Consider the following 25980-nt stretch of genomic DNA (forward strand, 5'->3'; position numbering starts at 1 on the left):
ACGAGACGGCACGTGTTTCATCGACCACAACCCCTCGGTTTTTTACCGACTTCGGTACGGTTACATAGGGTGGCTATGTACTATAGGTACAGTCCGCGCTACGTCGGTGTGTTAGTTTTAAGGGTGGTAAATGGCCAAGTAGTAATACGCTTCGGTAAACACAAATTTATGCTTATGCTTTATGAAAGATAGCCTTGTGCGGGAAGAAACGTACAGCTTATGGGTTTTCGACCAACAACAAAAAAATGTGTGTGACAGACACAGAGATATGATGGTGAAGACGAAAACAAACACTTTGACAGCTCGCAACAAGCGAGATGACGTACGATAAAATATTCGGAAAATTCCCTTTTACATTACCGCCTTATATATTGGGTGTGTGCGTAGGTTTTGTGACTTTGAAGTTTTAAATGAGAAAGTTTTTCTTTTTAGTGAAAATGTTTCACAAAGAAGAAATATATTTTTCCCCCTTGTTCTTATTGAAATCAAATCCCACTTTAAGGGTAAAATAAATGTGTAAATAATAAATATGTTTAATAAATAAACATGAGTAAAATAAAATAATATAAAACTTGTTGTTTTTCTGGTTCTTCAAATGACTTATTACACGAGACATGAGACACTTACGAATTGTGGCGTATTTTTGATACATCTATCTCGCACCTCGAAAAATCAAATTCCGCTTATGTACAGGCAGCATCTAATTTTCCCCATCGCATCACGCTTCTTGCATCTGTGTGTGCGTGATTGTTCATCGATTGCATTAATCGTTTCTGCGTCCAGCGCAACCAGTGTGGAGGGGATGAAAACCATCGACGAAACGCGCGTCGTTTGCTCGAATATGCTCGATTATTATGCTGCTCGTGGTGCAGTGGTAGTAGTGGTGGGGATGAAGCGGTATGTGGTAGGGTAGCGCGCACAGCAAAAACATACACCGAACTGTGAGTGTGTGCGTATCATCCCCCTCCGAACGGACGGTAGCGTAAGCGAGAAACCAATCGCAACTCATCCATCTCACTCATCTGTATCCTTCGTGTACATACACAACAACTCATCTTTCGTTACACACGTACGCGTATACGCGACTCGGGCAATGCTGTGTGTTTCCAACGCGCTGCTCACCTTTACTGCGAGTGGTTTAGTAATGAAAAATCCGCGAAACAGTACGCAGGCGGCCACTCTCACTCGATACGATTGCGTTGTTTTACTCGTCGTTGCCGTCGTCGTCGTCGTCGCCGTCGTCGTGCGGTCGGTGTAGAAGTGTTTTGTTCCACTGTGCGCTGAGTGCATTTTTCAAACGTTCGCGCGCGCGTGTACTCGACCTGTAGGCGGTTTACAAGTTGTTGCTTTAAAACATCACCAGCAGCAAAACGGGGAACAGCATTAAAGCGAAAGAAAAGGATTACAAAAAAAAAAAAAATAGTGAAAAAACATCTTCCCAAAAGAAGTGAAAAACTAGTGAACAAAAATTAGTGAACAATAATTATTTCCTTCGTTTGCGTTTTCGGGCGTTTTTGTTTTTCTTTGCAACACACTCTACACTTGTTGTGGGCTTCTATTGTTCTGTCACACGACAAACATAACAAAACGGAAAACAAAATAGTGCTGTGCTTGGTCCATTGGTGACCCCCGCTCGAAATCAAACACCACAACCCAAAAAGAACGCCCATCACGTCAAGTGTCTACGCAGCGTGTATGTCAACAATTTAGTGTACGATGCGAATTTTCCCCCAAAACGGAAATTAGGATCCAGTGCAAACCGATAACCAGTGCCGGAATACCTTCTTCAGCTCGCGTTCGTTTGCTGGAACGTTTTGTTTGTTTGAGTAAAGTGAAATAATTTTCCATTTTTTGAAAGCGTAGTGAACGAAGAGCATTTGGTCTGATATTAGCAGCAGTGAGTGCAACGTGTGCATCCGATAATTTACAAAAAAATATATATACATACACACACAAATATATATACATATGGTGCCACGTTTCGATGGCCGGTGGAAGGTTGTAGTGCGTGCTAGTGAACGGAACCGGCAAGCAGCAGCAGCAGCAACAGAAGTAGCAGCAGTCGTAGTGGCAGCAGCAGCAGCAGCAGCAAACAAGCAATGATTCAGGTCGACCCGGTTGGATATCCGTCAAACGTGAAAGATGAGTCCAGCGCAGATGAAGGTGAATTTCCTATTGCTTCTTCCTTCCACGGTCTTCTAAATTAGTTGCCAAACCAAACGTCGATCACAAGCCCCACAAACCCGAAGTGACCATGTTGCCGACGGCAAACTGTCACATTGCCCCTGATCATTACAGTGATGCTAATGTAAAGATGTTTCCTTTCCGAATGAGTCGATGAAAGGTCGCTGTTTATCGAAATTGGACGTGGTGAAGTGGTTAAAATTCCCGAAAACCACAACCACCCCAAAACGGCAAATCCCAAGGTACACCCCAAGGGGTAGGGTACACGGGAGGATGAAGGAAAGATGAGACCGACAGTGGCAATCAATTATATTCATAACATAACATTTACTCGACACGGTTTTCCACCACCCAAAAACAGATCCAATTCTGGATTGGGATTGGGAATTAGAGTAGGAAAAAACAACTATAAACAAAGATCGGCACACACACACACCGTCATCACGGGAAAATGCGTACTGTAAAGTGGGGTTGTGGCAGGTTGGAAAATAAATAAATTTTTCCCCGAACGCTCCAAACGGGGGCCCGCCCGGTATAGTGTCGTCCCACCCCCGTGGTATATGGCAATGGAAAACCATTTTTTTTGCAGTTCAAATCCACCGCACATATTAGCAGCATATCCGTTTGGCAACGTGAAGTATGGAACATGGAACGTAAAATAGGAAAATCGATCGTACACTTTTGCACACACAAACACGCATTAGTTGTACGTGTGTGTGTGTCTGTGTGTGTACCTTAATTTGCAACCATAAACAGAGAGCTCGACCATGGTTTCTCTCTAATCGATTTATTTCCTTTTGTAAACGATCTCCCACCGTACGGGATCGAAATGGTTAATGTTTTGGGGTTTTTTTTTTCTCCACCATCCATCCATATAGGAAGGAAAATTCGTCCGGTAACGGTGGTGAAAAGTCACCACCATGTTTACGATTTATTAATCGAAATGGGGGAAAACGAACCACTGTTTGCTAATAATGTAATTAATAAACTGATTTTATGTGATCCCCCAAATGGGGTGCTGTACCCCAACCGGTACCGAACTGGAGCACGGAAGCAACGCTAAGCTAAACATCAAACCGAAACGATTAAAAACCCCGGGGCCCGGGATAAATTAAAACGCGAGACCTAGATAAATGGATGGTTTTAGATAAAGGCTTTAATTGATGTATGCAATTTTGCACTTCTCGCCGTGTATGTGCCGTAATTGGTGATATAAAGTGTGGTAACGAACGAAACCGGACCGAGATACACATCAATGTTGTTACTGTGATATACATACAAAAAGGATACAAAGTTAATTTCAGCCCCGCAAGATAAGATTACAACTATCGCAAATCGTATCCGTACCTGAAGGGGGCATTATCTTTTATAACGTTTAATGAGATGAAATACGATCGACATTTAAATGACACATCTTTCTGATTGTAAGGTGGCTTTTTAATTATTTTTTAAACACTATTTTCAAAAGAGTGTAATCATCAAACACATTCACTAGACAGAGTCTTTGGAATCTAACGCCTAAAAGTATGCAATCGTAGGATAAATGATCGTTTTTATATCCTTCTTTACAGAATGCTTTTCTTTGTTATTTTTGTGTGTTATTCTAGCGATTATTTGTTAAGTTATGAGTAAAACTCAAATGCAAGAAATGCTAGAATTAATATCATCTCCTGAGATTGTTGACTAAGAAAAACTATTATCAAGACATTTTGTTAGTCGAATGAAAAGATCGATGAGTTTTGCTAGTTATTGCATACTTTCAGGCGTGAATGAGGAATAATTTGAACTTTATACATTTTAATACTTAATTTTTAATAAGTGTTTTTTAAGTTTTTTTTTTTATTATAGTGTGTGGATACCATTATTATACGTGGATAATAAATATTATTTGATGCTTTAGATTTTTTTTAATTTTTTATGGCACCTACTCAACTGTTGCCATAATATAATATTTGAAAAATAAAACTAGAATAACAATTCTTTTGAAAGAATGCGATTTAATGTAATTGTCTTTTGCTAGTGTTGTTACCTACTCTTACTTACACAAGACAGTGTTTCACGCCTAACTAACCCGTTTTTATCGTTTACTTAATACGTTGCAAATCAATCGGAATTCGATACTCAACCACAGTGAGTAAGCAAATACATTTGATCGATACGTCTTCTCTTACTTTTTGTGCTACCCTTTTTGTGTTACCAACTACCCTTACGCTGTTGTTAAAAAGGGGAAACAAAAGCCCCCACACCATTACTACCAACTTGCATTTTGTGACCTCGCGATGATCCCGTAGATCATGTTTATGGATGATTTTGTACACTGGTTGCGCTTTGCTAGCAATTGCTAACTTACAATAATGCTGCACCACCGTCTTCAGGGGGTTTGGATGGGCGGAAGTTTTTGGTGGGACAACGTTGCGACGTTGATGGGCGGAGTTACGAGCGCGTTATGATTGCTTGATGTCGTCGCCGTTACAGAATTGTTTGCCGTGTGTGGGGCTGTTAGCATACGAAAGCCAAGAGGGATGATTTTTTGTTCTGTTGTCGTTTGGTCTAGTGTGCCATTGTGTTTTTCTTTGCCTTTGTTAGTTCCCCTGATGTGTGTTTTTGGAAGGGTGCCCACCCAGACCCGACTTGCTTTGTGTGAGCGTACAACGCTCGTCCAATCCGATCGATGGATTAGCAACATTATCGCCGTTGATTCGTTCGTCGTCGATTTAGAACGCACCAACACACACACAAAACGATCTCATAATTCAAAAGGGATCACATAAAGGCGTTGAGCACGAGACGGAGGGTTTTGCTCTAGTTCGGTGCACAGTTTTGATTCCCGCGATAGATGAGTGTCCGCGCGATGGTTTGCAGTAAGACAAATTTTTGGTACGCAGCCAAAGATGGTCGTGATGCATTTTGGGAAAATGATACGGCTTAAACCGAGTTTGGCTTGGAAGGGTTTGTAGTGCGCGGTGTAACGAAGGGCTAAATAGAGTTCACACATTGTATCGTGCAAGTTGGCTCGACCACATTATTGAAAAGAGTTTAATTTCACGCGCAAGCAATGCGCCATTATTTATTCGGCAAGGTCATTTATAAGTCGTATTGTATAATGCGCCAAGGAAGCACTACAAGTGTGTTTTATAAGTAAAAGAAATCAGAGTTTCTTACAACTAAAGTAAGCTGTTATTTATTTATTTATTTATTTATAATTAATTATTCGGCCGTATTGTCAGTCTCTGAAGCTGAAGAAGTATATTTTTCACAAGGCATTTCCTCCTTGTATTTTACCTTATCCCGGGCATACTCGGTTTAAAGTAAGCTGTTGTACATTTTAAAATTTGTAATTTTATTATAACTTTAAAAAATGTTTAAATATTGAGAAACAACAAGAAAGGAATTTTGGTTCTCCTACTTCTTTGATATCATTAACGCAGCCCAGCCATATAAGAGGGGAGAGTATAATTTTCCAAAGATAAACTTTAATGAAAGGATCCTTACGGCCCCGAAAAGGACACAACCGATCCCTGGACCGAAAAACCCCGAAATGACCGTCATTAAGTGAGATAATGGTCGCAAAACAAGAACCCGCTCCTTTCTCGCTTGCTGTATGGAGGAGTGTGTGTGTGCTTTTGGAATGTCATAGAATGCTGTCCATTTTCCTACTTAAGTGAGCCCAGCGTCGGGAAAATCCTTCCAGAAGTGATTAAAAATTAAGATACACACTCAAAACAAAACAACAGACGAAGGTTTGACAAAAACCTCCCCAAAAAGGAACGATAAAAACGATTTTGTGGAAGGTTTTCCCAGTTTCTCAGTTGACTGTTAACGAAAGGTAAATTTAGATCATCTGCACAGCTTCAATTGGTTTGCGTTAGAATTAAACCTCATACTCCAATGGGCGAAGTTTAGCTAAAATTGCAACAACCACTTTTTACTGAGATGACGTTTTGAGGTCTGTTCGAAATAAAAAAAAACCTGCAGATAAACAAGCTAAAGCACAGAAAAGAACGGGGGGAAAAAACGGGAGCAATAAAATTGTAATCCGCACCGTAAAATGGTTCAGCTAAAGATAAGATTTTTTATTGTTATTGTTATCCAGTTAAGCTTGTAGCCTCGACTGTTTTGCTTGATATTACGAGGGAAGTTATAGGTTAGCTGCGAGGGTTATTACAGCTGTGTTCTCGAGTTTTGGATCATCGATTCGCATATTTGTTCTGGATTATGAATCTGTTTATAGTACACCGTCGTTCGCTTGGTCTGGTTGTTGTTAAATGACATTCGTTGATGATCATGATGATGCTGCCCAGCATGCTCCAAACGATCGCTGACAGATCGCTGGCCATGGGGGGGAGGGAGTTGTCGGATATTTACCATCAATAAATTTTCAACCCGTCGGGAAGGATTTTGCTTGAACTGTACATGGTTTAAGTTTAGCTACAGCACGAACGATCGAACTAAACAGGTTCTTCTTTCTTGCTTGATGACATGTATAAATTACCCATTTTGGGGCAAAACCGAGGTTGTCGGTGGTCTGTCCTTTCTCTGTGGCGCGGGGAAATCTCATCTCTCTTGTTCACCTCTCTCTTTGAGGGAAAAAAAGGAAAAATCACTAGAAATCCGCTTTTCATTGCACACATGGAATCGAACAAACCAATTGACACATTCGCGGTCTTAATCCTCCCGGAAGAAAAACATCATCAACTGTCAGCTCTTCTTTCCTGGAGTCTCTTCTCTCTTCTCCAACATACAAACACACTAATCGGGGTTGTGTCTATGAAAATGGGCATTAAGCTTGGTTCGGTGTGCCGGATCGGATATGGATAAATCGGACAGCGGACCGGCAATCCGAAGGAGTTGAAGAATTTCTCCTTCCGAACCTTCCATCTGCAAAACTGGTAATTGTAGTCAGTGATTTCGTTTTTGTCTCGTGTCTTCCCGATACCTTCACATCCCCCGGTTAAAGATTCGCGTCGGTGAACTCGTTTTGTTTCGCACCGATAAGGAAGTCCACGGGGTTCGTCCAAGACGTTCAAAACTCTTGCAGCTCTGTATGCTGCGGCGAAACACAGCCATAAAACGAAGGATGCAACATTTCGATTCGTGTGGGTTATCCCGTGGGCTATCGCGTGAAAAAGGTAACTAACTGCTAAAACGGAAGCCACTGGACAGATGCGCGTCCAAAGAACTAAAACCTCCAAAAAAACAAACTATTGAGTAATGGCAAATAACGCAGTGGCAAAGTTGGGTATCAAGTTTGGTCGATTTTAAAATGGACGATTGCGAATTTTCAAAATTCCTCCCCAAAAACCGATGGAGCGTTTGTATGCGTGATCACGACGCTTCTACATTCAGAGCACTTCTGAGAAGTAAAAGAATGAACTAAAACAAAAACAAAAACTTCCCACTAATATTGATTGATCGAGAGCACGAAATATGCTCCAGAATATAGTGTATCGTACCGAAAAAGGCTCATCATAAAGCAAAACGGATGCGAACTTTGTTCCGTTGGAGGTTTGTTTTTTTTTCTTTCTTGAGGACAGACCGCGTTTTGCGACTTCGCGATCATGTCTGTCATGTTGTGTCGTGATTTGGATCTTGTGCTCGCGGTTCGGTTTGGGGTTTTTGGTAACCGTTTTTTGTTTCCTTTTCTCTCTCTCTCCATCTTCTCCATCGTTTCCCAAATTCCAAGCGGCCGTGTATCGATCGCGATTGGACCACCATTTTGTTTCGGGCCAAATTAATAACTCGTTTTCTCGTCGTTTCGTCATGATGGCCATGATGGTTTCGTTCGCTCCAGGTTAATGTTGTGCCTCCCCCCCCCCCCCCCGGTACGCGTTCGAATGCGTTCGGAATGCAAAATACCTTTCTTCGATATTTCGCCCAATTCTGCTTTCCCGTGCAATGGTGGTGCTCTGATTTAAATGAGCTCTATTTATTGTTGGCAAACAATGCAAAAGGTACAACGCATACCAATATGCGACACAATAATGGAAGCTTCCAATGTGGTCCGGCAGCATTCGGCGGCTGTAAAATAACAATAAATAACCGACACAACTACACACCGAACTGGCGTAAATTGAAGTTCCGCTCGGGGTCTTGCTCCAGCTCCACATCCCTGCGCGCACAGGGGGTTGATTTATTAATTTAATTTGCCAGACGAATTATAATTAGCTAGCCGTTGGCGTTGACGAGAGGCTCGACTCCGGCCCAACTCACGGCCAGTTATGGTGATTTCTGTATATGACTTTTGACACTTTTTTAGTCCACTCAGCGAACGTTTAACCATTGGGGCACATTAAAAAGTGTTTGACATTAGCATAAAGTGCATAATATGGGTTTTTTTTGTCTCTCCCTTCTTGGTGTGTTATTGGTATATTCGTACGGTCATTATTGCAAACGGTTTCACGGTGTCTTCGGGCGTTCTTTTTTTTTTGAAAACATCACCACATTTATTTTCGGTAGAAAACCAAAAGTTTGCAAACTAAATGGCACAAATTAAATAGCGAGTGTTTTACTCCGCGGGGTTAGGGGTTGTTCTGCTTTTGCTTAATTTTCACATAAAACCGTTCCAAAGGCCAAATGAATATTTTACGCTAACGGTTTCGGTATTAATTCAAATGGGTGCTTCGAATTGCATTTTAATATGGTTTGCTAAATAATTGCACTCGACTAACAGTATAGCTCGTTGATGGTTCGTCTTTAAAGCTTTTAATACACCGTGAAAGTTGTGTCTGTTGGATTATTAATTTCACTCAAACAACACCCTCCTACCCCGTTGCTATCTGCGAGGATGAAGTGCATACATTCAATTGATAACTGGAAATGAATCTTACTATTTTTGGCATTTCGATAGCTGCTGCTGCTGCAAAGCCCTGATAAAGCTGAGCAGGGATTCCGAAATGGCAAGTAAAAGATGTGTCTTGTTGGGGGGGATAAAAACTCTCAAAACACACGCACAGACACAAGTCGGTATGTACTTGCTCAAACATATCGCCGGAGCATTCGAACGTTGTAGGCAATAAAATAAAACTCACCCATAACACGTAGAGGCAGTGCCGAAGAATTGACCACATCAGAAGAATTGAACTGTGGAGCAATCAGCAGGACGCTGGTTGAACGAACCTGCCACATCGAAACTGAGCTGAAGAGGTAGATTACACACACAAAAACGGGCAAAAAGAAAATCAATTTACAACGCCCTTACACACTGCACTTGGTACCATCCTGGACCGGCATTTGGTTTGAGCAAAAAGGGACTGCAGATCGCCCGTTTTTCGTACCCTTGAGCGAAAACGAGGGATGCTTTCGAGATTGGTGTACGTGTGTTATCCTGTCTGAGGGTTGGTGGAGTTGAGTGATCGGGGGGATGAAGTGGTAAGACGGCGGTCAGTTTTGTTGTGCACATGAACATATCGATTGAAGGCAGTACACGCTCACACACATACTGACCACACCCGGTCTGCGACGACGAACGAAACCGATTGAAGTTATTGCATTCAATTTCAGAATACACTTTTCCTTTCTGGTAACGTAAGCATCAACTACCCGGTTTTCCTTCTCCCCAACCACTTATCAATAAGTTTGTTGGATGGTTTTATCGTTCGATTGTCAAACAGTGTTTTTTTATGAATTGTGGATGAAATGGTTCTGGAACTTTATTTTATCTCACTGTATATGTCGATGCTTTCAAACCACTCGTAGTTAAAGGGTCGATCGCATTTGGAGGCAACGATTGCATATAGGTGTAGGTCTTTGCTTATCAAAGGTACAGGGATAATACCCGTCATCAAAACCATGTGTAGTAGAGGATAGAAAGATTTAAAATAAAATTTTTTAAGCAAAGAAAATGGGAAATTTCAGTAATATTTAAAACGTCAAATGATATTCTTGTGGTTAAGTGACGTTAGTGCTAGAAGTTGTTACACTTACTAATATACTTATTAGGCTTAGTAGAGTTATTATACTTAGTCTTATGAGGATTGAAAAAATAGTAATTCTATTCATAATAAACGATTAGCAAACATATTTTTATAGCATATTTAGGGATGAATATTGAACAGATTCTCTCTCTATCTCTCTCTCTCTCTCTCTCTCTTCTTGGCTTAATGACCTTACAGCTCACACCGGCCATTTCTGATTTACTAGACTTTTTTAACCACGTAGCCAGATATTCAGTCCTTACTTCTGGGGGACAGTCCGGATGGAATTTGATCCCCGTTCTGTCGTGTGGAGCCGGTGCCGTTTATCACATACGCCACCGGGACGCTCTGTAAATTGTAAAGATAAAATCGTTTGAATTTATCAAAACTAAAAAACACACAAATCAAAACCTCTTGTAGCCTCATCAATTGGGTTCAATTCGTCTCAAAATCATAAAAGAAAACATCAAGGATACCGCGTAGTCTAACTTTCCCCTATCGAATGGTAAGGACATAGACCCACAGTATAATGAGTCACTTTTGGTAGGCACGAAAAGAGAACAGTCGACAAAACTGCCAAACATACGAAATGCATTGCCGGTTCGTGATGCACTCGCAAAACGCAATCCGCCAATAAATAACGGTGTTGAATCATTTGGAAAAGCCAGCTAAAAATGCGTGTCGCAAAAGGGTTCGAGGCAATGGGGAAGGGCGAGTGAGAAAAAAGGGAGCAAAACGACTGATCATCCCGGGAAACGGGGATGGTTTGCTGCTTTTAAAGGGAATTGATTCCATGATGGCAAACTCCAAAAACCCTCACCCACCAACACACACGGCCTTCGTCCCAGACGCACCAACACAAACGACCGGACACCGACATCGCGAACATAAATCCAAAATGAGTTAAATTTATAATAAATATTATATATAAATTTAATGCACGACAGACAGCCAATCGGGCAAAACATGTAGTTTATAAGATCGAACCCGAGAGCTTTTAGTTCGACTTATGGTCGCACGCACACATCCACGCGCCTTGCCGGGGTGGGTCCCGGTGCTGGATGTCGTCGGGGTTTTTGCTGTTGTTGTTGTTTGTTTTATTTATTTATTTGATTTCGCGTTTCATTCCCGGGGACCGATAAGTACGATTTCTTTGTACCTTTTCCGTCCCGTCCGTACCACACGCATCTGCGATTTGCTGCTGCGATCGTTTTGCCGCCACGACAGGATGATGCGTTCCCTTTTGCAGTGTTTAATTCTCGCCTACCTTTTATGCCTAATAAACGAATGCCTAAATGGTGCGAACGCTGTTCCGACGTGCACTCCCATTCCCGTCCGGATGATCGGCGGACAAAACCCCGTACGGTGATCGGACTAACACAGGCGGAGTTCTTGGCGTCATCTTTTTCGAAACCATCACCGCACGTTCAGCACGTTTCATAAGCGAAAAGGCGATGGTTGGCTATAGTGAAGGATCGGTTTTTGATCAGCAAAATGTAATGTTTTTTTTTTGTTTGTTTGTGCTCAACCACAACGTTGAGCTTGATCTGACGCGGTACATGATCGCGAGTTGAAGCTGAGGGCACATGCCACAAACGTGTGTATTCGAGAGCGTGTGTGTGTGTGTGCGTGACAGGACAGACGGCCCTTGGGAGCCCGGGTGGACGGTCGCGAATATCAGTTCGATGTCGGTTATTCATGCAATCGGAAAGTGAGGGCTTTAATATATATTTTTTCTCTTACCATGCTCATGCGTACGTTTATCGCATCGACGTGCGTCGTCGATTGGTTTTGCCCCATTTCCTTTACCACCTCTGGAACTGTACACAGGGAACACGGGGAATGTCTTTCCCTTCTGGGCCCGATCGCGGTTTGTATGCATCGTTATTAAAATATGGAGTTCCTGCAACTGCTCTTGTGTCTTCTTTCCGCCAACCGTAAAGATGGCCGGGTTGGTCAGCTCAATCAGTGAGCCTTCATCAAAAAATCACCCTTCAGAATAAAACCTTTTCCAACCACCTTTGGACACTTTTAAAGTCCTTCAAAAAGGGTTGGTACGTGTGGTCGATACTTTAAGTATGCTTTTTTCTTATAACGTTGTCTTCTACATAGTGTATATATATACCCCGCTACACCGATACCAAATGGGATGGCGATCTCATTAAAACGCTGTTCCCAACCCAATTTATTGACGGCTGTTCATTTGCTCGCGCAAAAGCTACAATAAATGCAGCTCGCGGGCATTGCACACTCTATATGGATTAAAGATTTTTGAGGTTAAAGCGATCAAGTGCGATCGTTGTTTATTACCGTTCCATCGATCAATATATGGGGTGGCTGTGCACCCCATCAACAAACCCCAACCCTTCTTGGTTTATGTCGTTTCTTATCAACGGTACGGCAGGCGGTGTTCATCGAAGCCTTGTTCGAGCATTCGATCGCATTTTGCATTTGGGAAGCTCCAGCGCACCGGATAAAGCATCGGTTTCGCGCAAATGTGCCGTCCCATATCGGGGTGCATAAACATGCCAAAAGGTGTAGATGCGAAAAAGGGGGCAATTTTTATCACCACATGTTGTTGGTTCAGCTCAATGATGCAAAAGCAGGGAAATCGGGGAATACAGGGTCCTTGTTTTGCGTATGTGTTTCTTCTGATGCGAATGCAAAATACGGGCGAGTAAGGAAAACAGGTTTTTTCTTCACTTTGGACAGAGGAAAGGGAGCATATCGGGGGGGTGGTGATCGGTGCAGAGCATAATTTGCAAAAAAAAAAAATACCGAACCACAGCAGATTATTGAGAAAGCGAAAGAGACGGAATGCAAACATGTCGAAGGGTTGCCGCGGTATGTCGAATGTACCGAAAAGGGCTTTATTTAAATTTTGATTTCGGCCCTGAAATGCTCTGATAGGCTCTGAAAGCTCGAAAACGTGTTGCCATAATTTTACTCTCCATCCCCAAACTCACCCTTTACGCCCAGTTCCTGCATTACTGCTAAAGCACTGATTTTTCATCCTTTGCTGTTTGTTTTCTTCATCGCTCCCTCCTTTTCTCACGCGCTTGCGCTCTCGCTCTCTCTCTCTTTCTCGCATACAGATATGAAGGAGAATGGTTGTACAGATAACGAGAACACAATCGCGAAACCGTCGGTGCAATTGTTAGCGAAGATGTCGGAGGAATTTGCCGAAAAGGCGGCAGCGGCGGCCCGGCTCAACGATCATCATCTTCATCATCCGCATTATCAGTCGGCGGCGGCTGCGGCGACGACAGGTCGCCATCAGCAGTCGCAGGATCGGCCCGATGGCATCTCACCGAACGAGGATAATTTAAGTGAGGATGAAAACAATGACGATGAGGAGCTGGCTGACGGACGGAGTTCCGGTGCAGCGACAGCAGTGGATCGAGCGGCTGTGAACGATCGAGCCAGTGAGCACGACGGCGAGGATGTTGGTGGCGATGACAAAAAGGGACATGGTGGTGGTAGTGGTGAATGTGGCACCGGTCGGAGCAGTCCCCGTTCACCGGTATCGCTGGTCGGGCGGGTGAGCGTAAATGAAGGACTTGGCTCCATGCTGGCCGGCGGTGATCATCGTGACGAACCTTCGAACCTGGCGGCGGCTGCAGCAGCAGCCGCTCTCGGCGGACCAGCGGCGGCAGCTGCTCTGGCCGCAGCAGCCGCGGCAGCCGCCGCAGCATCGGCAGCTAAAAACACGAACCCTGCCGCAGTTGGTGGAGGATCACTGCCTGCGGGTGACTTCAACCCTGCCGCAGCCTTCGGATTCCCAGCAGCACCACCCGCACCCGGCATGTCCATACAGGCGTTCCAGAATGCAATCGCTCAGTTCACGGCGAACGCACTGGCGAACAACATGGACAACGATACGGTGGTAAAGAATCTGGCCATCCTTCAGTCCGCCCTGTTCACGCTACAGCAGCAACAGTTTCTACAGTTCCAACTGATACAACACCTCCAATCGCAGCTGGTCAAGAAGCACACGGAAAAGGAGGACACACCACTGCTCGGCGGTGGTGCAGGACTGGCGGGGCTCGGCAGTAGCCCGGGAGCCGGTGTAGATAGTGCAACGATCGGTTTCCTCAACAACAACAATAACAATCACAACCAACACAATCACAACAAGGGTAGCTTGCAGCATCAACACTCGAACAGCAACAATGGCAGTAGTAGACATCATCACCATCATCATCAGCAGCAGCAACAACAGACCCAGCATCTGCAGCAAAATGTCAAAAATGAGCCACAGGATTTGCGGAAACCTTCGCACGGTTCGGTCGATGCGGACGAGGAAGAGGAGGTAGAGGAGGAAGGGATTGAGGATGCGTTCAGCAAGAGCTACCAGATGGCGAACATGATGGCGGCCGCAGCGGCAGCCGCCAAGTCGCACGTACCACCGCACGTCAGCGAATTACTACGACCCTCGATCCATCCCATACCGGAAGAGGAACTAAGGTAAGTGTTTTTGGGAAATAGTTTCAAATGATTTTTATGTAGCAACAGAGATTTGCTGATGTCTCTCTGTCTGTCTAGATGAGTTATTTGCACATTCCAATCGTATTGATTCATTTCGCTCACAGGAAACCGAAAGCGTCGGACACGAGCAGCAGTATGTTTGGGCTGGGTGTCTCCGATAAGCGGACAGCAAGCGAACAATCGGCCGTTAGTCAATCGGGTGCATCATCGTTAGGCACTTCTGGTTCCTCCGCTCCAACGACGCAATCTCTTGTGTCGTCGAACGCGACAAACACAACCGGTCGTTCGGAGAAAGATGAAATCCTGCCCTACCATCAAGATCACACCGGATCAACGGGGAGCTTTTCGTCACTAGCGGCCAACATCATCACCGACCACGCACCATCCATGCTCGGTGAGCCGAACTCGCTAGCCATGCTGGAGAAGAAAGCGCAGGAAGTGTTGAACTCCGCCTCGCAAGGTATTCTCTCCAACAATCTGCTCGATGAGCTGGCATTCGCGAACGATAAATCGTCCCCTAATGGGCGCAACGATGCGGCACTGTTCAAACACCGGTGTCGGTACTGTGGCAAAATCTTTGGTTCCGATTCGTCGCTACAGATCCACATCCGATCGCATACGGGTGAGCGGCCCTACAAGTGCAATGTGTGTGGAAGTCGCTTCACGACGAAGGGTAATCTGAAGGTGCATTTCCAGCGTCACTCAGACAAGTACCCGCACATCCCGATGAATCCGAACCCGGTGCCGGAACATCTGGACAAGTACTTCCCACCGCTTATCCCGCAGGAAGCCCTGAAGGAGCAGCAACAGCAACAACAACAGCAGCAGCAGCAACAGCAGACGGGCCAGTCACCTTCGCAGCCTTCGTCCATGCCTACCGGGGGTCCTGGAGGACCTGGAGGTCCTAATGGGCCGGCAGGCTTTCCCGGTGTTGGAGAGGGGCGTGCTCCACCAGGATTCCCACCGCGCAGTTTCTTCCCCGACTTTTACATCCCACGCCCTCCCCATCCACAGCTGCAGGATCTGTTTGGAGCGGCAGCTGCAGCGGCTGCAGCGAATGATGCCGCAGCTCGCAATCCGGTGGATCTGTCGCAGATGAAGAAACCGGTAGATCCGGTCCCACCACCAACGCGAGACGCAACACCCGAAATGCGCAACATGCATTCACCGGAGTTATCAAACGATGCGCCGACGCCTGGCGGGGCTAAGATTAAGCAGGAACCGATGGACGAGTCGTTGGATTTGTCCGACAAGTCGACGAAGGTGACGGGCGGTACGGGCCGTTCAACCAGCACACCGATCCAGCATCACCGGGATATGGATGAGAGTAAGGATGGTTCCAAGGAGGATGCCCAGATGATGGATCACTCGGATCACCTTAAAGATGACAATGGACCGTTGGGTACCGGGGCGCTTAGTGTTCTGAACACTTCGACCAGTGAGAAAGAGTTCCCGCTAAAGTTGAAAAATAACTCCATCGAAAATCTGGCCACAGTTCCGTCTGTATCGCCACCGTCGAGTTCGTCATCGGGCTCGCTCTACCAGGACACGGTCTTGGATCCGTCTTTCTATGCGGCGCATCTTCCACGCCCGGATAGCAACGATAGTTCGTGGGAGAACTTCATCGAGATCTCGTCCGAAACGTCCAAACTGCAGGAACTGGTAGACAACATCGAGAACAAGACGTCCGAACCGAATCAATGTCTCGTGTGCAAGAAGGTGTTGTCGTGTCGTAGCGCTCTTCAGATGCACTACCGTGTGCACACGGGTGAGCGACCCTTCCGGTGCAAGATCTGTGGCCGATCCTTCACCACTAAGGGTAACCTGAAGACGCACATGAGCGTACACCGGATAAAGCCACCGATGCGTACCCTGCATCAGTGTCCGGTGTGTCATCAGAAGTTCTCGAATATCTTCGTGCTGCAGCAGCATATACGGTTGCACACGGGTGAGATGACGGATCTTACACCGGACCAGATAAAGGCAGCTGAAATTAAGGATTATGAGGGTGGGGTGCCACCGCCCCCACACCCGGATGCGTTGCGACTGAACCCGTTCGGGATGAGGCTAGCCAGTGAGTTCCACCAGCAGCAGCAACATCTCGCTCAGCAACAGCAGCACCAGCAGCAGCAGTTGCATCATCAACAGCAACAGCAGCAGCAACAGAACAAGCGTTCCCTAGAGCATTCGGATGAGGAGAATGATCATGAGAACGGACCGCGACCGTCATCGGTCGATCGTGGTGTAACTCCTATCGGCAAAATGCCCAAAGTACCGATCCACGAAAAGCTGAAAGTCAAGACGGGCCTAACGTCTCCGGCGATCGAGAGTCAGGTGGAGGACCTTCGTACGATGAACCTGCAGCGGCTTTCGATGCGATCGCTTCCGCCGGCGGATGATTCGTTTTCGCGAGACTCATCCTCCGCCAGTCCCACCACCGCCATGTCCACCGGTTCTGAAGCGAAGCGTCTTCGCTCTTCCAGTCCCTCGAACACGTCCTCCTCGACGGTACATTCGCGCCGCTCACCGATCTCAACTCCACCGACGGTGGGCGGTGCGGAGCAGGCGAGTGCGGCGGGACGGGCCGCGGCAGCTGCAGCCGCTGCGGTTGCCTTCCCGTACGGGCCTCCGTTTCTCGGTATGCCACAGTTCCCGCCATTCATCAATCGGCCGCCATTTCTTGGCAATGTTCCGATCGTGCCACCCGGTTCCAGCATGCCACCATTCGGACTTTTCGGTAAGTACCAACTACCGCCACCACATTCTTCCCTTCAACCTTTCCACTGCCGCCTTCGCATCCCCACCTACCCCTGATCCGTCCGCTTCCACCCCCTTTTTTGCGTTACCTCTTTCGCACCTCATCTTTCCGCCATATTTGCCTGCTGCACACCGCTGCCAAACGTTGCGATCGTCGCCATTAGTTAAAAATCTGACCGATCGCGTGCACTCACAACGCATCACGTGTTACGTGTATTTTGTTATTCGTAATTCTTTTTTGCGCATCTCGTTTTCTCTCTGACAAGAGTAAAAAATAAAAACACATTACCCTCCACCCATGTAATGTCCCTTCCTCTGTTTCAATTTTTCCTCACTCCACTTTCCTTCATCTCTCAGTCGAAACACACCCTCTCCAACCCCACCTTTTCCTTCACCCATCCCACCCAAAAACGTTAACCATATCGTTTCAGAACATTCAGATTTCTTATTACAGAAAATTTGATTAATTGTAGGCGTTCGTGGAAACACAACAACTTGTAATATTTGCTTTAAAACTTTCGCCTGTAATTCCGCACTCGAAATTCATTACCGAAGCCATACGAAGGAGCGCCCATTCAAATGTTCAATCTGCGATCGAGGATTCTCTACCAAGGTAAAGGAACAAAAACAAAAAAAAACGAAACAAAAAAAAAACAAACAATACAACTCTTCCTTTCCCTGTCTCTTTTCCCTGACCAGTAATGAAATCCTTCTGCTCTTTGGGATTTGTGTTTTTGTTTTGTATCCAAATGTGATGTGGATAACTTATTGAATGATTTTTTTGCAATAAGTATTCATCTGTGTTCTAAGTTCGTTGTGTTCTTACACCTGTTTTGTCTGTTTATTTCACTCTATTGGTTTCTTCCTTTTTAAATTTATTGCTCTATTTGTGTTACATGACCAGCAATGACTTATATATTTTTGTGCTGCAACTTTTTTTTCCAATTTGCACTATTTTTTCTTTGTTTTGTGACAAATTTTTATATTGCTGATTTTCATACCTTCGACTATTCTCCTTTCACTTACTTCCTTTTTCCACCCCGGCCTTTGTAGTGTGTATTTTGAATGTCCTCTCTCTGTCTCTCTGTTTGATTGAGTGTATTTTTTGTATGGCTACGTACTCGGAATTGTAAAACAGATGAAAAAATGAAAACATAATTAAATGTAGTTTAGGAAGAACGATCATATCGTTTCACCGGAAAGGCAATTTTATTAGGAAATAAACGACAAAGGTGGTACGACAAAGCAAAAAAAAAGGTTTCCTTGCAAATATTCTTTGGAGGATAAAGAAATCATAGCTATGACGGTATAAGATCACTTACACAAAACATGAAAAAAGAAAAGGATCAAGCACAGACACAAAAAATACGCTCCTTTATGTGGCATTTCAAATTTGACAAGCTTGACAAATGTCAACATTGCACGGTTGACAATTATGAGACGGCAAACAATGGCTTTCGCCACAATGGAATAAATGCTGAGGATCATAATCGGAGGGGATGCGTTATGTGCTCCGATCGCTTCAGATATCGGTAACCAAAGAAAGACGTTACGTTGCGGTTCGTTGAATCGCAACGGAACCCAACGCCAATTGAAGAGAAAGCACTGTCACGAAAAACGAAATTTGTCGCACAGAATGCGTACGGCAAACAGACGCGGGAAGAAAAAAGGGAAGAACGATTAGAGCGTGAAATGATCTTTTTTTTGTTGTTTTACAAAACGAAAAGCAGCACAAAAGCTACTCCTTTTTCTGGGTTTACTTCTGCTTATTTGCTCTTTGTCATCTGTAACAGGCAATTCTTTTAAGCGCAGTTATATACTCAAGTGAAGCAAAATAAGAGGACTAAAATTGAGGATTAAAATAGGCGATTAAATGTCGCTTGGAATCCAATACGGGCAGCAGAAATTGAGACTTGCATTACAAAAATAGCAAAGAATTTCATGCTCGGAATGTGCTTATGGTTCGAATTGGACTGGGATTTTCTTTTGCCAGCAAAAAACAATTCAACGCACTAAAGATCATTCGTCGAACGATCGATCGGTTGACATTTTGGGCGGTTGTTGGAAAATGTAGAGAATTTTTAAAACTTTCCCCCACCATCCTGTACTGAATGGGAGTTCATAAAGAGAAATGGTACCGAGCAGACGAGCTGGGCGGATTGATTCGAGTTGACATTTACTGAAACAAAAATATTCTAAAAGTGGTTGACAGAAAAAAAAACTCAAGACAAGAAAAGAAAGCACATCACACTAATTGCACATTACTTACCGTCTGTTTCGACACGTTTGCTTATGTTTTTATTTGCATAGTTTGCATCATGTAAAGATCGAATGCGAGAACCGCCGCGATCGTCGATCGGTTTATACACTGTCGTCTAAAATTAAGCACCCAGAAGTGCATCTTTTAAATTGTTGTTGCGTTTTTCTTTTTTGGCTTTCTTTTGTATGCCACTGCAGTTACTTTTTGTTTCTCTCACACACTCACCCATCTGCACATTATTTCTGCGATCAGTGACAACGATCGCACCCGCGGAAACTGACTAGTATCGATAACTGGCACGCACTTCTTGCGCAATACGCGCCTCATTGCCTCAGGTTCTGTTTGGGGGATTGTCTTCCCGTTTTAGCTTTTATTTTTATGTTCCACATGTTTGTGTATGTGCTTTTTATCTTCTTAGTAAAGGGTTGCTTCTTAGTTGTTTTTTTTTCTTCAACTCTATTTTCACCTTCTTTTACCATTAAACGCTTTACCGCTTTGCGTGTGTATAGTTTTATTTTATATTGTTAGTATTATTATTGTACTGTGTTATGTAGCTGCTTGTTATTTCAGTTTCAGTGTCTCGTGTTTCGCTTCCTTCCTTAACAGTTATCGGAACGCAGACAAATACACTCGAGCACATTTTAAAGGTCCTCAATTCCTTCCTCAATCACTTTGGCGGACTCTTTGCATGGAGACTCGTGATTGTTTTTTACACTAAAAAAAAATAAATAAAGCCAGCACCGACCTCATTGCTACCGACTACTCTGTCTGCAATAAATTAGTGAAATGTTTGTTTTCGATGTACATTCCCATCGGGGAAAAAGAAAGGAGTAAAATGGGATTGAAATACAAACAAAGAGAGAAGAAATTAAGGAATATTTGGAATGAAGAATTTTGGGAAAACTATCCAAACCGAAAGCGAACATTTCTGCATGGTTGTGTAGTTTATTTAAAGCTTTCTAACGAAGATCTTTCACGAAACAATTTGGTGCAGGACACAGTATGATACTAAACTGTTTTTGGTGTGTTTTGTTTGTGCTTGTTTGTGAACACTTTTTGGGCTTTCTTTGTTTTGTTTTTACTTTCCTATGCATTCCTATCTATTGCTTCCTTTTCCCTTTTACACGTCCTTAGCTTTCCACCTACTATATCTTGCTCCTTCCTTGTAAAGAATTTATAAATCAATATTTCGTTGTTTTCAAACCAAACTAACGAAAGTTTCTTCCCACTCTTCACCGTTTTTTTCGGCCTTTTTTTCCAACTCTCGCAGGGAAATATGAAGCAGCACATGCTCACACACAAAATCCGTGATATGTTCGGCAGCTCGGGTGGCAATTCCGGGGATGAGTCACGCACTCAAACCCCACCCCAGGATAACCATTCGCAGTCGTCCAATGGTTCGGAGTCGCACCACCAGTCATCACACCAGCAGCAACAACAGCAAGATGGCGGTGCGCAGGACTTTTCGTCCTCCGGTGGTGGAAGACATCGTTACGGTGGTGGCAGCCGTGAACGGTCCAGATCCGCCGGCAGCTACGACGATGGACCGTCGAAACCGTTGATGGAAATGGCCGACGGTGGTCCGCCGGGATCGGCTGTGTCGGACGAGAATGGATCGAGCAGCATGGCGTCGATCGCATCCGATCGGGGCAGTTCACCGACACCGTTGATGGCGGGCAGTGCGGCCGCTGTAGCAGCCGCTGCTGCAGCTGCTGCAGCCGCTGCGGCCGCTGCTGCCTCCAACAACAACTACAACGAGTACGGCATGGGAAAGGAGGTGGTCGATCTGAAAAACTGGTGCCAGAAGCTGAAGGAAATGCCGGAAAACATTGCCGCGAGTTGATAATGTACGCGCAACAGTACGCTGGTAGGTGGTGGGCTTAGCACTTCCCGGCCTGGCGAAGGTTAAACACACTCACACACACGGAACAACAATCGAATTTCTCTACCAAAGCTGAAAGCTGACACGAGACAGTGCGAGCAATGAGCAGCTGTTGGGACAAAAAAAATGCAGAACAAAACAGAAAATAATCAAAACACACCGACACACATATGAAAGGTGCGTATTATGGCGCGATTTCGGCAAGGACTCTTCGAGACGAATCGCTGCGTTACATATCAAAGAACTTCGTGTTCCGTTTCGTTTACCATTACTTTCTGCACTGCTCCTACACACAGAGATGTAGAGACTTTTGTGATTTTTTTTTGTAAATAGCAAATGAACGTTACTCCACGGCACTATCACACATATTGGCGGAGTTTTGGCGGTTGGAAGGTTTTCAAGTTGTGCAAAAAAAAAAATAACAAACAAACAATCGCAAAACTAGTGAAGAAGTAAACAGCAAAAGTAAGTAACCACAATGTTATTTCAAAAGTGAGTAAAGGTGTTAGATAAATCATACAAAACAGGTAGGAGTAATGAAAGTAATGAAAACAAAATGCAAAAGAAGAGCAAAACAAAAACACAGAAAAAGCAACAAAAAATATACAACAACCCCCCTCTCCCCCCATATAAATCGCTGTATGTGAGTGTGTGTGTGTGCGTGTCAGTGTGTAAGTGTATGTAAATGTACAATGTATCGTAGACATTGCGCAAAACGCAAACTGTAGTTCAAAACGCTCGATTTGATGAGTGACGGAAATGTGCAACACACATGGATAAGATGGCAGCGGAAAAATCAAAGTACACTGTGTGTGTGTGTGTGATTGTGGAAATGGAATTGTGGGGTAGTGAGAAAGAGAGAGAGAGAAAAAGAGAGAGCGAGCGTTTTGTTTAAGTGTGCACACAAAACGCATATTATCAAAAACAAGAAGAAAAACCCTTATATGTAGCATTAAGTTTTAGGTGTGTATAGCTGCGACAGCAAACTATGAAGAGAGTAGATAAAAAGCAAGAAAAAGCGAAAAAAAAATAAGAAAAAGAAAATACAAGACAGGAAAAAGAAAAACCAAAACAATCGGAATGTTTCACAAGAAGAAAACAACAACAACAAAAAAACAAAACAATGCGCATGTGTTTCAAATCGAATTAAATCAAACAGGTCAAGTGGGTGAAAAAAGAGGAATGTTTTGCGTGCGAAGAAAAGTGAAACGATTGTGAGCTTTTCTGATCGATTTTTTGTTCTGTGGTTGTTGTTGCTTTGTGATTGTGGTGGTGAAATGGGGAAAAGGTCTCTCATATACACGAAACTGTGTTAATCATAAAATGAGTAAACACTAGAAGAAAACAACACATTGCAAAAAATGGGGAGAAAAACATATAAGACACTCCTCTTAGCTACTACAAAACGAACAAAACCAATATGTGACAAAAAACAAACACAAAACAGCACTGTTTTATATTAAGCTGAGAAAACTTGCGACAAAACAAAACAACAAAAATAAGAGAAGAAAAAAAACACGAGAGCATCAATGCATCAACACGAACATTACAGGAATTTGTGCATATAGTTTACGTTTGTTTTCTTCCCCCAATAATTCCCAATGATCGATGATTTAAATGTATGGTTTGAAGTTGTTTTTTTTGTCACCCGTTCAAGGAGAAAATTTGACGAGGAAGTAAGAAATGGAGAAGGAGGAACCTGCCGTTCATTTTAGGTTTGTTGCTTTCTGTTCTTCGTCACGCACTATTGTCAGTGTGGGCTGCTTTGTGGGTAGCCCCAAGCAGTAACGATCGCAATTCGAAATGAAACAACATTTTTGTGATAATTTATGTTATACACTAGCTACTGGGAATATTATTCGTAGGTATTTATACTCTATTACTTTTAAGGCGCTGTTTTTTTTTGTATTATTTCCAATTAATAAACCAAACCACTGTGGATGAAAATGATAAAGTAAAAACGTTGTGTTTTCGTTGTTTTGGATGAGTTTTTTGGGGTGAAGTGTTCGCTACATCCGAAAATGGGGAATCGTTAAACAATTTATTTCAGAAAGAATGACTTCTTCTTGCCAATAGTTTCTTCAACAGGAAGAGTTCTAAATTTCGATTAGTCCATTTTTTTCATATGGGAACGTATGGAAGAATATCCAGGATTGAAGGGATGCCAGTCCTGTCATGTGAAAGATCGGTCCTATTTCCACTGTACCTCGACAAGGACGAGTGGTAATTAAAATGAGCACTTTTACGCACTTGGTTTGATGAACGACAAGAAAGATTGGTTCCATTTTTAATGGTGCCACTGTGGCTGTATGTGTGAACCGTGTTGTTTTGACCACCCAACAAAAAAGGCACACGTGCAAAAGGGAAATACGGCACGCTTAATTTAGATAAAGGCCTCATCATGATCATCATCATCATTTCAAACGTTATCTTTCCAGTCACGCAGGATTTCAGGGGTTTTCAACCACGGCCAATATCGAAAAAAACGACCACCAGCATCCTCATTTTATAATTCTAGTATGATGATGTTAGAGCTGTAAAATTTCTCCAAACACGTTGCGTGTTGTCCCTTGTCCGGGTATTTGTTTCAGGCGAGGGATGAAAAATAATTACTGCCCATACTGTGTTCCTCATGGAATTTCCGTACGTTCCAGGCCATGCCCCCTAACCTGCCAGTCATGTCGAATCATCGTTTATTATGTAATTTATTCGTAACGCCAACGCCCTTTAGAAGCCGAATCTAAGTAAGGAACTGGTAAGGGTTTCTGTTTGCAACAATGCTACCGGTGTTCCGTATCCTTCGATACGGTATGATTTGACTTTTAATGAAAAGTTGAAACGATTTGTCATTTTGCTGCGCAGCTGGTGGCAGGTGGAAAGATGGAGGATTTAGAAATAAATGCACAGGTATGTGGCTGTGTGGGAGGCAGCCAAGATATGGTAAAATAATTAAAAGTTGAATGAAAAATTATCTGAGTGAATTTGTATTATATACACGTTCACTAAACGAGCTCAATATTTATTTCGTGCTTTAATTCGTTCAATCAATAAGTCTTCTAGGTAGTTCGTACCATTATATCTAGTCAAATAAAAAAATCAACAATGTATTGAAACGCACGGACATCGAAGGGGACACCTTATAAAATTATCAACCCGTCGTTATATATAACGCCCCACCCAAGAAAGTACGATGGTACGGCGACGCATTTCTCCCATAATTAAATAATGGAACGAACGCGTATGTATCTGTGAGCAACGCAGAGCAACAGCCAAATGGACATTACGACTGAAGCTTAGCGTTGACCGGACCGATCCCCACCTTCCCGGTGCCAAAAGATGGACAAAATGGAACGAAAACATTGCTCCACAACATAACACAATTCAATATTATATAACACCACCACTGCTTTGCCCCTGAACGGTGGCGTCCTGTACGGAGGGGAGCCACGAGAGATAAAACTTTCGTCCTATATGGGAACGGGGGTGAGGAGGGGTGAGGCCAGGGAGGAAAAAGGAAGAAGAAAAAAAAGAAACCCTCCCATTTGCCACCCAAATGTGGCAGATAATATATCCGCTAGGCGATGGACAAATGGAGAAAGGAGACCCGTACCCTCGGAGAGTGGCAAATAGGAAGAGCGCAAAGAAGGCAGGAAAAAGCCATTCCAATGCTAAGTCCTTGGAAAAACAATAGCCCAACAGAACTGTGTTTTGTGTCCACCACCATTCCACCATCACATCGCAATTGGTTGCCCTGAAATAGGAAGCCATTCGGAGATGATGGGATGAGGTTATGAGGTTTTTGCTTCTCCATAGGAAAATTTGCCCAAATGTCCCACAATGTGTTTTTTGCCAGGCACGGGAAACCCCCGGGCCTGTGTGGGGGGTTGAGGAAAATATATGAAAATACATTACTCACATTTTTCTCATTTCACTCGATGGTGTGTGTGTGTGTGTGTGTGTGTGCTTGTGGCTCATTCGCCTCGAGTTTGGAGGGTAGAATTTCCGAAGGTTGCTGAAAATATCGTCGTCCGGTTGGGATGGTCGAACGGTCCAGTTTTTCGGCGGGAGTTGAGGAGGCAAATGTCCGTGGACGACCGTGGAACGGTATCGGGCAGGCTCGATTGTTATTTCTGGTCGTAATTTTGGATGTGTCCGACGCAAAACTCATCAACATCCGCAACCAAGGGAACACTGGGGAGAAAAGCACGGTCCCGACCCGGCTCTCGTTAGTTCTGACACTTTTTCTCTATTTCCGCTGCTCCAGGTTCCGTACGGGACCAGCTGGACCAGTGGTAAGAGGACTCTTGTTAGGGTTCGTTTTCGCAATAGGTTTATGAGTCGAGCAGGTTGTTGTTATAGCATGGCTCGTTTGGTAGATTGGGTTCTTGCTCGCATTTGCTTTTTTTATTTTCTCGACGGTAGTGTGAGGAAACATTTTCGACGCACGATTGTTATTGCTTGGCTATGTGAGTGCTGTTTTTTTGTTGTACAAATTC

At 44.0% G+C, this 25980-nt stretch overlaps 1 protein-coding gene across 3 annotated transcripts; it reads left to right on the forward strand.

The window, feature by feature from the left end:
- The first annotated feature begins 1034 nt into the window (after positions 1-1034).
- Positions 1035-23445, forward strand: LOC125763359 (homeotic protein spalt-major-like). 3 transcript variants are annotated; one of them, XM_049426421.1, is made up of 5 exons: positions 1053-2163; positions 13193-14564; positions 14690-17322; positions 17816-17955; positions 20873-23445. In XM_049426421.1, exons 1-5 carry the CDS (start codon positions 2100-2102, stop codon positions 21443-21445), a joined length of 4782 nt encoding a protein of 1593 aa, XP_049282378.1. In that variant the 5' UTR covers positions 1053-2099; the 3' UTR covers positions 21446-23445. The 3 variants fall into 3 exon arrangements, with proteins under 3 accessions (XP_049282381.1, XP_049282380.1, XP_049282378.1); XM_049426424.1 differs by lacking the exon at positions 17816-17955 and having other exon boundaries at positions 1035-2163; positions 20873-21033; XM_049426423.1 differs by lacking the exon at positions 20873-23445 and having other exon boundaries at positions 1035-2163; positions 17797-17951.
- Positions 23446-25980: the final 2535 nt, after the last annotated feature.

This window comes from Anopheles funestus, chromosome 2RL, assembly GCF_943734845.2.
Source record: "Anopheles funestus chromosome 2RL, idAnoFuneDA-416_04, whole genome shotgun sequence".
Classification (NCBI taxonomy): domain Eukaryota; kingdom Metazoa; phylum Arthropoda; class Insecta; order Diptera; family Culicidae; genus Anopheles; species Anopheles funestus.